This window comes from Sinohyriopsis cumingii, chromosome 13 (assembly GCF_028554795.1).
Source record: "Sinohyriopsis cumingii isolate HCF-2022 chromosome 13, ASM2855479v2, whole genome shotgun sequence".
NCBI lineage: Eukaryota > Metazoa > Mollusca > Bivalvia > Unionida > Unionidae > Sinohyriopsis > Sinohyriopsis cumingii.
The window spans coordinates 80,416,578-80,429,785 of NC_142973.1; the positions used below are offsets into that span (position 1 = coordinate 80,416,578).

The following is a 13,208-nucleotide window of genomic DNA, read 5'->3' on the forward strand; positions in this document are numbered from 1 at the left end:
GAAAGATCCTCCTCTGATACAATGTTAGCCACACATTTGAAGTGAGGGAGATCCTATTCAGGCTATGCATACTTTCAGCATGAAAAAATTAATGCAGTCTTACTAATAATGCAGATCTCAAACATACTATAAATAAGTAAAATCAATACTAATATAAGTATCACAATTAATATTACTGGTACAGTTATTTCTTTAGCTACTAAAAAAGACAAGCACTTCTAGCAAAAACCAGCAGCTTTGAGCACATCACTCAGTTACAAGCTCAATACTCCAAGTAAGCCCTGTAGTTTTAAACACAATGCTCAGTCACAAGATCAATACTCCAAGCAGGCCCTGCAGCTTTTAGCACAACAGTCACAAGTATTTGTAACAGGTCCTGCAAATTTGAGAGCAACACTTGGTCACATATACTCCCAGCAGGCCTTCCAGTATTGAGCATATACTCAGTCACAAGTACTCCCTGCTGCTTTGAACATAACATTCAATCACAAGTTCAATACTCCTTGCAGGCCCTGCAGTTTTGATTTTGAGCACAGTCTCTAATAAACACTGGTACATTATGAAACTTTACTCAGAAAGGAATATAGAATTTTCAGCATTTTTTCAACTTGACTTTCTTCACCACCATTTGCTAAATTTAGACAAAATTTATGCTTAGAAAATATCAATTGGGATTTCAGTCCTGAGTTTGATCTTTTTCACCTCCGAAACAAGGTGGCTGGAGTACTCTCCTTCAGATGCATCTACATGTCAAGACAAATCCTCTACTCAAAATGAGCACATCAAGTTTGGATTATCTGACACTATACTCAAAATTAGCACATCAAGTTTGGATTAGCTGACACTATACTCAGAATTAGCACATCAAGTTTGGATTAGCTGACACTATACTCAAAATTAGTACATCAAGTTTGGATTAGCTGACACTACACTCAAAATTAGCACATCAAGTTTGGATTGTCTGACACTATACTCAATATTAGCACATCAAGTTTGGATTATCTGACAATATACTCAGGCAGTCAGAGTTAAGAGCATTGAAAAGATATATGCACCATGACAGCTGATTAAGGCTGGCCTAGAAAGGACTCAAACCCTTTACAATTTGTGAAACTAAGCTAATGACCAAGCCACTATGTGTTTGAAAGATTACTGCCATATACAACTCTATAATTAACTTGCATCAACAAAGAAAAATTAATCACTGTAGGGCTGATATGGAGTTTCATTAGTGTAGATGTAATAGGGTTGAAGATACAGATAGCTGACAATGCAAGCATCACTCAAGTATGATAATTAGACCAGTGTCCTTGTTTTGGAATAGCTGAATTAGTCTCACTGAAATGCACCCAAACATAAAATTTAAGGAGCTTAAATAAAGTGGGATCCAAGATCTTGAGTGTGCAATGGAACAAATAGATGAAAATACAGAAGTCACTCAAGAAAAATCAGGTCACAGAGAACATTTCTGGCATGGTTGAATTGATCTTTTTAAGATGCGTCTTCGATTGGGTCAAAGAGGGTGCAATGAACAATATTCATGATTGTAGGAAACATAGGGTAGAATCAACTGAGGCTGAAATGAATAGTTGATGTGTCACAACTAGATCACAATGCTCTACTTTTGAAATGGCTGAGTTACCCAGCTAAGATGCATTCACATACTACTTGGTGAAAATAAGGTCTACAAAACTGTGGCAATTGCTGAACATACGAAAGTAAATGAAGCATAAAAGTTACATCACAGTAACTTAGTTTCATGTGATTCAGTTATTCTTTTTGAGATCCATACACCAAGTTTCTTGAATGTAGGTCAAATTATTGCAATCATAATTATTTAATAGCTGAAAATCTCCTAGAACATAAAAATTATGTAACACTGACCTACTTCTATAATGATGACATTACTTTTGTTGCAACAGATCTACATGTTGGTTTTCATCAGTGTAGGTGAAATAGGGTCCAAGAAAGTGACAGCATAACAAGCAAATGAATCAACACACAAATGAAAGTATGAATAAATGGAAAAAGCACTGTATTGCCTCACAACTTTGTGACAGTATTAAAAAAAAACATTTTGAGAATACAGGGCCTGATATGAATCATAATATACATGCCTGTAAACCCTTTACCTCATAGAACATAGTGACAAAGTGCAGCGCGCTATAAATATAACACCTTTTACCTAGTCGACAGCATATGCATAGGCCTGCCTGTGAACTGTTAAACAATGTAGTGTATGTTATGTTTAACAGCAATTTTAACCATTTTACATTTTTGGTACACATCTATTATATGTGGAAAAATTTAAGAGTAAAGTCCGATTGTTATAGCTGTGTAATTATTTTTCACAGAAGAATTTTTAACGTGCTTTAAAATCTTGAGAGTACTTGTTCACCGTCATGTCAGTGAGGCCGTGTGACCAACCGTAGCTGCCATTTTCCATACTCGAAATTTACATGTTTTTCGTCTGTGTCTATATCACAAAGTCATATGAATTTGATAATTTATAAAAACTAATTGCTGCCTACATCAATATCAGAGCCTTTACCTAAGTTATTGAATCTTTCATAGTTGTGATTCTAATTGTGAAAACTTCGTAAGTACTGATTGAAATCCGCGACCGCCATTTTGGAGAGTGGAGATTACGACCCAGCTACTTTAAATAGTAGATATCATACAGTGCATAAACAGCGACCATGTGATCTGACGTAATTGTCATTCACAGAAATGAATGTAGTATCTAATAGGGGGGCTTTTCCCCGAAGGTGGCGCTACAAAAATCAGCTCAAAATGGCTGATGTTTACAGCAGGCGTCAAAAGGCGCTTCCATGCGAATGGAGTAGAGGCATCCAAAGACACTTGCATGAGGTAAAGGGTTAATTTACATGGGAGGTTTTAGTCATCTAGCCCTGCAGTGGCTGTTATATTGTACTCATCTGGTCCTGGAGGATCTGTTTTATTGTACTCACCTGGTTCTGCAGTGCCTGTTTAATTGTACTCACCTGGTCCTGCAATGGTTGTTATATTGTACTCACCTGGTCCTGCATTGGCTGTGTTGGTTCTTAAGTGGCTGTTATATTTTACTCACCTGGTCTTGCAGTGGCTGTTATATTGTACTCACTTGGTCCTGCAGTGGCTGTTAAATTATACCCAACTGGTCCTGCATTGGCTGTTATAATGTACTCACTTGGTCCTGCATTGGCTGTTATATTGTACTCACTTGGTCCTGCAGTGGCTGTTATAATGTACTCACTTGGTCCTGAAGTGGCTGTTATAATGTACTCACTTGGTCCTGCAGTGGCTGTTATAATGTACTCACTTGGTCCTGAAGTGGCTGTTATAATGTACTCACTTGGTCCTGCATTGGCAGTTATATTGTACTCACTTGGTCTTGCAGTGGCTGTTAAATTATACCCAACTGGTCCTGAAGTGGCTGTTATATTGTACTCACTTGGTCCTGCAGTGGCTGTTATAATGTACTCACTTGGTCCTGCAGTGGCTGTTATATTGTACTCACTTGGTCCTGCAGTGGCTGTTATATTGCACTCAATTGGTCCTGCAGTGGCTGTTAAATTATACTCATCTGGTCATGCTGTGGCTGTTATATTGTACTCACCTGGTTCTGCAGTGGCTGTTATATTGTACTCACCTGGTCCTGCATTGGCTGTTATATTGCACTCACCTGGTCCTGCTGTGGCTGTTATATTGTACTCACCTGGTTCTGCAGTGGCTGTTAAATTATACTCACCTGGTCCTGCTGTGGCTGTTATATTGTACTCACCTGGTTCTGCAGTGGCTGTTATATTGTACTCACCTGGTTCTGCAGTGGCTGTTATATTGTACTCACCTGGTGCTGCAGTGGCTGTTATATTGTCCTTAACCTTTGAAGCTGAAAGGTAAAATAAATTGACAGATAACATTATTCCATACTGCAAGTTAACATCCAAAGATAATTATTGCTTTGGGCCCAAATTCCGCATTAAATATAAATGTTTCCAGCAGAAATCAATCTAATCTCTTTTACAAGCATGACCCAGCATCTTCTACTTTACTCCAATATCCTGTTCTGGTGTGATCTAAACATCTTGAACAGTGACCTTAATTTTAAAATCTTGAACACTGAGTTTAATTTACAGATCTTGAAAACTTACCTTAATCTAAGGATCTTGAACACTTAACTACTCTAAGAATCTAGCTTACTGCTTTTAAAATCAGGTTAAAAAAATGAATCACACTTGAAAACTATGGTTGCTATAGTGAAATAATCATGACTTTCATTTTATTTATGGAGTAAAATTCCAACTTCAAAGACTGTTTAACAAACTTCCCAATAATCATTAATACAGATGGCTTAAACATTCTCAGTTGTGAAAATGTGCAATAACTTTTGTTCTTCTACATTTGTCCAGCACATCTTTGATTTGTCTACATCTTAAAGTAAAAGGCAGATGTGACATTAGGTCCAGATGGCATTTGGAATAAATTGCAGTCTCCATATGAAAAAGATGGGTCTATTAAGCAAAAAAAAAAAGAAAAAAAAAAGAACTCCAGTCCTGTAGCTTTCTTGGTATCAAGTTCACTGAGACATTTTTTATCAACATTATTTGGAACTGGTGGAATAGAGAAACACATCATCTTAGAGATTTTGCTGCTGCAGAACTTTCTCAGTTCATTAACTCATTCGGCCCCAGAGGTTTTTGTCGTTTTTGCCTGAAATGTGCGTAGGAACGAGATTTGGGGTGCTATTTCTGAATACATCGTAATACAGCGGTTTTCAACAGATTATCCATGAGAATAATGCCTAGTTGTATTAGAAACATCAATTTCCATTGGTTAATTTGCTTGTGCATGAGCAGAAGGGTAAAAGTTGGAGTTCTTTTTTTTTTTTTTTTTTTTGCTTAATAGACCCATCTTTTTCGTATGGAGACCGCACTTTATTCCAAATGCCCACCTTATCCTAGTTTTTGCAAAGATTCACCTGTCTGTGTGCAGTTAAGACCGGTATGCCTTAGATCTGAGACCAAAAGGCCTAAAATCCAGACACAAAATCGCATTCCGATCTCGAGCGAATTTTGGGTGAAAAACAAATCGGGTCCAAAAAATGAGCTTTTCCTAACTGTATTTTGTAGTGCAACTAGAACTTCTAGATTATTTGATATCATTTTAGAGCTATATCTGTCTGCTTTGTTTTAATACCACCCACATTGGCCTATCTTAAATGGCCTCGATGCTGCAGGGCTTTGAAGTAGGGTACAGCCTCATCACGCCTACAGACGGGGTCGGGGCCGAATCGGTTAAGCTTGTTCTTGCAGTCAAAATAAGTGAGTTTTAGGAGCACTCTTGAATGGGATCACTGTTTCTTTGTGTCTAAGTTCAGTGGGCAATTCATTCCACGTTGCTGGGCCCTGGTATGCAAAAGAACGTTGTCCATATGACTTTGAATTCATAGTGGGAATAATGAGTATACGATTGTCACTAAAGGAGCATAAGTACCTTGCTGGTGTGTACACATGGGTGAGGTCAGATAGGTATGCTGGACTGAAGTCCGTCACTGAAACGTAGCACAAGAGAATAAATTTTGTGTTTGATTCTGGATCAAATGGATAGCCAGTGTAGGGTACGGAGCAGTGAGGAGGTGTGCTCTGATCATGGTACTCTAAGAATGACCTGAGCAGCTGTGTTTTGAAATTTTTGAAGTTTCTGTAATAGATATTGAGATGAACCAGAATTAAGTTACGATAGTCCAGTCTTGAAAGTACTAATGAACACACAAGTGTTTTAGTAGCATCAACTGAAAGATATTTGTGAATTGAGCTGATGCATCTCAGCTCAAGATATGCAGCCTTGCATTTGTTCATGTCTTGACATGTTGGTGCAATGTATGAGTACTGTCCATAGTAACGCCTAGGTTTCATACTGACTGTGTGAATTTAATGTTGGTGTTGTTGATATTTATTGTTTGAGGTAAATTTGGATGTGAATGAGAAAGTCTTTGTGTTGTGTTCAGAATGGCCTCAGTTTTATCATCATTCATCTGCAGCTTGTTACATGTCATCCATGATTTTACATCAGAACTGCACCTCTCTACACCTTGGATAGTAGCAACAACTTCAGTTGGGTGGCTAGATTTGTATATTTGGGTGTCATCAGTGTACCATTGGTGAGACACTGGATGATGATCTATGACACTTGAGAGTGGCTGAGTGTATAGAATCAAGAGAACAGGTCCAAGAACAGACCCCTGAGGAACACCACAACACAGATTAACTGGGCTGGAGTGTATTCTATTTGCAGACACAGTTTGTGTCCTGTTGACCAAGTAGGATTTGAACCACAGTAAGGCTGTACCTCGTTTGTGACATTCTTCTTAATGGCTTCATAGATTTGCTTGTGAATAGTGATTCTGGTGGAAAGTCAAAGCCTCTCAGCTTTACGGCAGTCTCTTTTAGCAGTGCGAAGTTGGTCCCTAACACTACTATACCATGGAGAACACTTTCGAATTGATACTCTGCACTTGATGGCTGGGGCATGATTGTCGAGCAATGAATGCAGGCAGTTATCGAGTTGTTCTGCTGTAGGAGGTAAGCAAGTAGTTCGATTTGCTTGGATGTCATGCATTAGTTTGGTTCTATTTATCATAATGAGGTTTCTCTTAGTAGCGAATAAAGGTGGAGGGTTAGGGACTGATACGTCAAGATGGCATATAATGCAGATGTGATCTGATGAAAGTTTGTAGGATACCAGGGAGAACCGTAGAATATTATTATCAGGTCTATGAAGAATCCAATAATCAAAGAAAAAAACTTATTATTGGAACATGGACCACACAGGAGAACAGCTCTAGTTGCTAAGGAGCTTTCACGCTACAATATTGACATTGCAGCCTTGAGTGAAACCAGGTTCGCAGAGGAGGGTTCTCTTACTGAGCTAGCAAGCAGCTACACATTCTTCTGGAAAGGAAAAGCCCAAAATGAGGACAGTATCCATGGAGTCAGCCTGGCTATCAAATCATGTCTTCTGAAGCAGCTTCCGGAAATGCCTGTTGGTATCAATGAGAGGCTAATGAAATTGCGAATACCTATCAGCCACAAACGCTATGCAACAATCATCAGTGCCTACGCCCCTACCCTATTGAGTCCAGCAGAAGTCATAGAGCAGTTCTATACCGACCTCAGCTCTGTACTTAGCTCAGTTCCAGCTGACAACAAGATCATACTACTAGGGGACTTCAACGCCCGTGTTGGCTGTGATTATGGTCGATGGAAAGGTGTGCTTGGCAAACACGGTGTCAGCAGAATGAAGAACAACAGCCTGCTCCTACTCAGCAAATGCGCAGAATTTAACCTCCTAATCACAAACTCAATGTTCAGAATGGCGAACAAACACAAGAACACCTGGATGCACCCCAGATCTTGCCAATGGCACTTAATCAACTATGTAATAGTCCGCCAGCGTGATGCCAAGGATGTCCTCATCACCAAGGCCATGCGAGGAGCAGAATGCTGGACAGACCACAGACTTGTCCGAACTACCCTACAGCTGCACATTGCCCCTCATCACCTAAGACGTCCTAAACTTGTGCGCACAGCCTTCAACATTGTCAAACTCCAGCAGTCTTCCACCAAGCTCAATTTCCAGAAGAGACTAGATGACAAGCTGTCAACAAACGGACCGATACGTGGAAATGCCTCCAAAAAATGGAACAAGCTCAGGGACACAATAAGAGAAACAGCTACGGCAACCCTGGGCCCAAAGAAGAGAATCCGTCAAGACTGGTTCGACGAGATCAATGATGCCATTGAAGATCTGCTTGCCAGAAAGAACAAAGCATTCATGGTCTGGCAGAATAACACAAACTTCATCAACAAAAAAGACCGCTTCAAATTCTATCAAGTTGAGGCTCAGAGGGAAATCCGCAAGATACATGACCATTGGTGGGAAAAGAAAGCTGATGAAGTGCAAAGCTATGCTGACACTAACAACTCCAAAGAGTTCTATAACGCCATCATGTCAATCTTCAGCCATGCAAAGTCCAGCTCTGTGCCCTTGCTCGCTGCAGATGGCATTACACTAATAAAGGACAAGAATGGCATTAAGGAAAGATGGAAAGAACACTTTAGTCAGCTCCTAAACATGCCCTCATCGGTCAGCCAATCTGTTCTTGACCAAATACCCCAGCAGCCAGTGCACAACCAACTGGATATTCCACCAACGATGGAGGAGTTGAGGAGGGCCATTAAACAAATTAACTGTGGCAGGGCACCTGGAAAGGATGGTATCCCAGCGGAGGTGTACAAGGCTCTCAGTGAACAGACTCTGGAGGCATTCCACGATGTGCTAATCAGCATCTGGACGGAAGAAGAGATGCCAAACGACCTCAGGGACATATCAATCATGACCGTCTATAAAAATAAAGGCACATGACGTGTGGACTGCAGTAACTACAGAGGCATCTCCCTGCTGTCCATAGCTGGCAATATGCATGCTCGCATCATCCTCAACAGGCTTACTGCAACAGTGTCAGAAGATAACCTCCCCGAGTCTCAGTGTGGTTTTCGCCCAGACCGCAGCACCATTGACATGATCTTCGCAGTGAGACAAGTCCAAGAGAAGTGCCTTGAGCAGAACATGAATCTGTATGCTGTCTTCGTGGACCTGACAAAGGCTTTTGATACAGTCAACAGAGACGCACTGTGGGTAGTCCTCAAGAAACTTGGTTGTCCTTAGAAGTTTACCAACCTCATTCAGCTCCTCCATGTTGACATGACTGGAGAGATTCTCTCAGATGGTGAACCTTCTGAGAAATTCCCAATATCTAATGGTGTCAAACAGGGCTGTGTACTTGCTCTGATACTCTTCAACCTCTTCTTCACACAGATACTGTTCCATGCCATCCATGACCTTGACACTGGCATCTACATTAGGTATCGCCTGGATGGATCAGTGTTTGATCTCCATCGCCTAGCTGCAAAAACAAAGACGCTAGAAAGACTCATCATTGAGGCACTCTTTGCAGATGACTGTGCCCTCATGGCCCATGAAGAGACTCACCTACAGGCAATCATGGACAGACTCTCTGAAGCCTCCAACTTATTTGGACTCACAATCAGCCTAGGAAAGACAGAAGTCCTCTTCCAGCCTGCCCCAACCACTGTCCCCTCACAACCCTGTATCACCATTGGCGACACGCAGCTGAAGAATGTGGACAGTTTCAAATACCTTGGCAGCACAGTATCTAGTGATGGCTCCCTGGACAAAGAAATCACTGCGAGGATCCAAAAAGCCAGTCAAGCACTCGGACGACTTCGAACCAAGGTTTTGCAGCACAAGGACATACGCCTGTCAACAAACATGAAAGTGTACAATGCAGTTGTCCTCACGTCTCTCTTGTATGGCTGTGAAACGTGGACACTCTACCAAAGACATATCAGTCAGTTGGAACAATTCCACCAGCGCTCCCTGAGATCCATTATGCGGATCAAGTGGCAGGACCGAATCACCAACCAGGAAGTCCTTGACAGAGCCAACACAACAAGCATCAAAGCCAAACTAATCCAGGCCCAGCTTCGTTGGACTGGCCATGTCATCCACATGGATCAAAGCAGAATCCCAAAGCAGTTGTTTTATGGCAAGCTAGCCCAGGGAAACCAAAACCAGGGCCGCCCTCATAAGAGGTACAAAGACAACCTCAAGATGAACATCAAATGGACAGACCTCCAACCCCGCCAGCTCGAGCTCGCTGCCTTAGACAGAAGCCATTGGCAAGCGCTGACCAGAAAAGCCTGTTCCACCTTTGAGGAAGATCGCCACCAGCATCTTGCTGCAACTCGGGAGAGACGTCACAGAACTGTATCACAAATACCACCAACCACTGGTGTCCCGTGCCCCACCTGCAACCGCCTGTGTGCATCGGAATTTGGACTCAGGAGCCACATGAGCATCCACCGTTGAATGAGATCGCACAACTTGTCTTCCTCAACTCGAGAGACTACCATTATTATTTATTATTTATCATATGGAGGTTTCTCTTAGTAGCGAATAAAGGTGGAGGGTTAGGGACTGATACGTCAAGATGGCATATAATACAGATGTGATCTGATGAAAGTTTGTAGGATACCAGGGAGAACCATAGAATATTATTATCAGGTCTATTAAGAATCCAGTCTAAAATGTAATCATGTTTATGGGTGGGTTGGTTAACTGACTGTTTGAGGTTGAAAATATTAATGGAATCTAGGAGTTTTGATGTGTTTGGGTTTCCGGGACAGTCAAAGTGAAAGTTGAAATCTCCAAGAATAATCAGGTGGCCACCTATCAAATTTCCATACTCCAGGTGATTTGGAAACTGCTTCAAAAAGATAGATTCAGTCAGCTTGTTTTTTCTACTAGGAGGAGGGCGGTATGGACAGAAAAAATGGACTGATCATTATTATGGACATTTGAGGACAAATCAAATATGTAATCTGTGTAGTGAAATAAGCCATACTGTTGAGGAGTGTAGGTATATACTGTGTCTCTGTGTGTGTGTATGTGTGTGTATGAACATGTTTCTTTTAGCTTGTATCTTATATATACATAATAGAGGGCCTCAAGGTAGATTAGTTTCTCATTTGTAACTAACTGAGTCAGCATCTGAAAATGAAGTCTTTATTATTATTATTTTTATTATTATTATTATTATTATTAAAATAAATTGGACAACAAAATCATGCCATTATGGTTGGTATCCACCATGATGAACAGGTGTAATCAATGATTTATATGCAACAAATGATCAATATTTTATTTTTAAAACATATTATTAAATCACTTAAAAGATAAATAAGTACTATCATTTACCCAAACTAATAAAATATATTGTAGCTTTGCAGTAAAGTTATCACTACATGCTGTTTGGAGTAACAAAATTGGTGCCATTTTGTCATCCAAAATATTCTACTCATGATGATTTGCAAAATTTTCAGTCTAAGGTCGATTCCATGAGATTATATTCTTTGTGTCTGGAAAAATGTACCATTGCTTCCTTAAAACTACGATCTTTTGGGCTTGATTTAAAAAATTTACCTTCACAAGCCTTAGTGGAGAGGAGATCTTTCAGTGATTTCAGGGCATCAAAACTGTCTGCTGTGTACACATTACGGCTGTCAGGATCTGTGGCAATATCTCCAAGCTCTGCTCGGTCTATAGCTTTCCCAACCCCCAATGCCAGCACTGTCACATTAGCGGCCTGCGTCAGTTTTGCCTCGCTGACAGTCAAGGCATGGTTATTTGACTGACCATCAGTCACCACTATAGCAATGTTAGGTACATCTGGTCTGTCTCCTAAAAACAGATTATAACAGTGTGCATTATTATCCAGGATTACCAAAATAAGGATCTTTGAGTACTGTAAAACACAACCAGGCTGTTTATTAGATATTATCCGTAAGAGTGTAGTAAGAACACAGTCAGGCTGTTTACTGGACATTACCTGTAAGAGTGTAGTAAGAACAGAGTCAGGCTGTTTACTGGACATTACCTGTAAGAGTGTAGTAAGAACACAGTCAGGCTGTTTACTGGACATTACCTGTAAAAGTGTTATAATATAATTAGGCTGTTCATCAGACATTATCTGTAGGCATGTTATATGAACACAGTCAGGCTGTTTATTGGACATTACCTGTAAAAGTGTTATTAGGACACAGTCAGGCTGTTCATTAGACATTACCTGAAGGAGTGTTGTAAGTTGTAGTTGTAGCTGTTGTAGGGTTTAATGCCATTTTTCAGCACACAATAGGCTATACATGGCAGCCAGTATTAATGGCGGAGGAAGAACCCGGGAAAACCCAGGAAAGAACCACTGACCCACGAGAAGCTACTGGCAAGCTTTCTCACATACCCACATTAGCCGAATCTGAGACTCGAACCCACGCAGACAGAGGTGAGATGGCAGTGATCCAAACTGAGAGCACTTTAGACCACTCGGCTACTTGGGGCCCCAAGTGTTGTAAGAACAGTCTAGCTGTTTATTCAACATTACCTGTCAAAGTGCTATACGAACACAGTCTGGCTCTTGATTGGACATTACCTGTAAGAGTGTTATGAGAATATAGTCTGGATGTCCAATGGGCACAACCTGTAAGAGTGTTATAAGAACAGTCTAGATATATAATGGGCACAACCTGGAAGAGTGTTATGAGAATATAGTCTGGATGTCCAATGGGCACAACCTGTAAGAGTGTTATAAGAACACAGTCTAGATGTCAAATGGGCACAACCCGTAAGAGTGTTATGAAAATATAGTCTGGATGTCCAATGGGCACAACCCATAAGAGTGTTATAAGAACACAGTCTAGATGTCAAATGGGCACAACCCGTAAGAGTGTTATGAAAATATAGTCTAGATGTCCAATGGGCACAACCCATGAGAGTGTTATGAAAATATAGTCTGGATGTCCAATGGGCACAACCCATAAGAGTGTTAAAAGAATATAGTCTAGATGTCCAATGGGCACAACCCATAAGAGTGTTATAAGAACAGTCTAGATGTCCAATCAGCACAACACGTAAGAGTGTTATGAAAATATAGTCTGGATGTCCAATGGGCACAACCCATAAGAGTGTTATAAGAACACAGTCTAGATGTCCAATGGGCACAACCTGTAAGAGTGTTATGAAAATATAGTCTGGATGTCCAATGGGCACAACCCATAAGAGTGTTATAAGAACACAGTCTAGATGTCCAATGGGCACAACCCATAAGAGTGTTATAAGAATATAGTCTAGATGTCCAATGGGCACAACCCATAAGAGTGTTATAAGAACACAGTCTAGATGTCCAATGGGCACAACCCATAAGAGTGTTATAATAACAGTCTAGATGTCCAATGGGCACAACCCATGAGAGTGTTATAAGAATATAGTCTAGATGTCAAATGGGCACAACCTGTAAGAGTGTTATAAGAAAAATTCTGGATGTCCAATGGGCACAACCCATAAGAGTGTTATAAGAACAGTCTAGATGTCCGATGGGCACAACCCATGAGAATGTTAAACGAACACAGTCTAGATGTCCAATGGGCACAACCCATGAGAGTGTTATAAGAATATAGTCTGGAAGTCCAATGGGCACAACCTGTAAGAGTGTTATAAGAATATAGTCTAGATGTCCAATGGGCACAACCTGTAAGTGTTAAAAGAACACAGTCTAGATGTCCAATGGGCAC

The 13,208-nt window shown here is 40.6% G+C and overlaps 1 protein-coding gene across 4 annotated transcripts in view; it reads right to left on the reverse strand.

Annotated features, from left to right (window-relative positions):
• LOC149785889 (uncharacterized) overlaps nt 1-13,208 on the reverse strand; it is a 243,980-nt gene that overhangs the window by 173,682 nt on the left and 57,090 nt on the right. For all 4 annotated transcript variants that reach the window (XM_089979881.1, XM_089979882.1, XM_089979883.1 and 1 more), the window contains 2 exons: nt 11,068-11,325; nt 3,851-3,892 (listed from right to left, as the gene is read on the reverse strand). In XM_089979881.1, the coding sequence (XP_089836007.1) occupies nt 3,851-3,892; nt 11,068-11,325 (300 nt within the window). The remainder of the gene's footprint in view (nt 1-3,850; nt 3,893-11,067; nt 11,326-13,208) is intronic.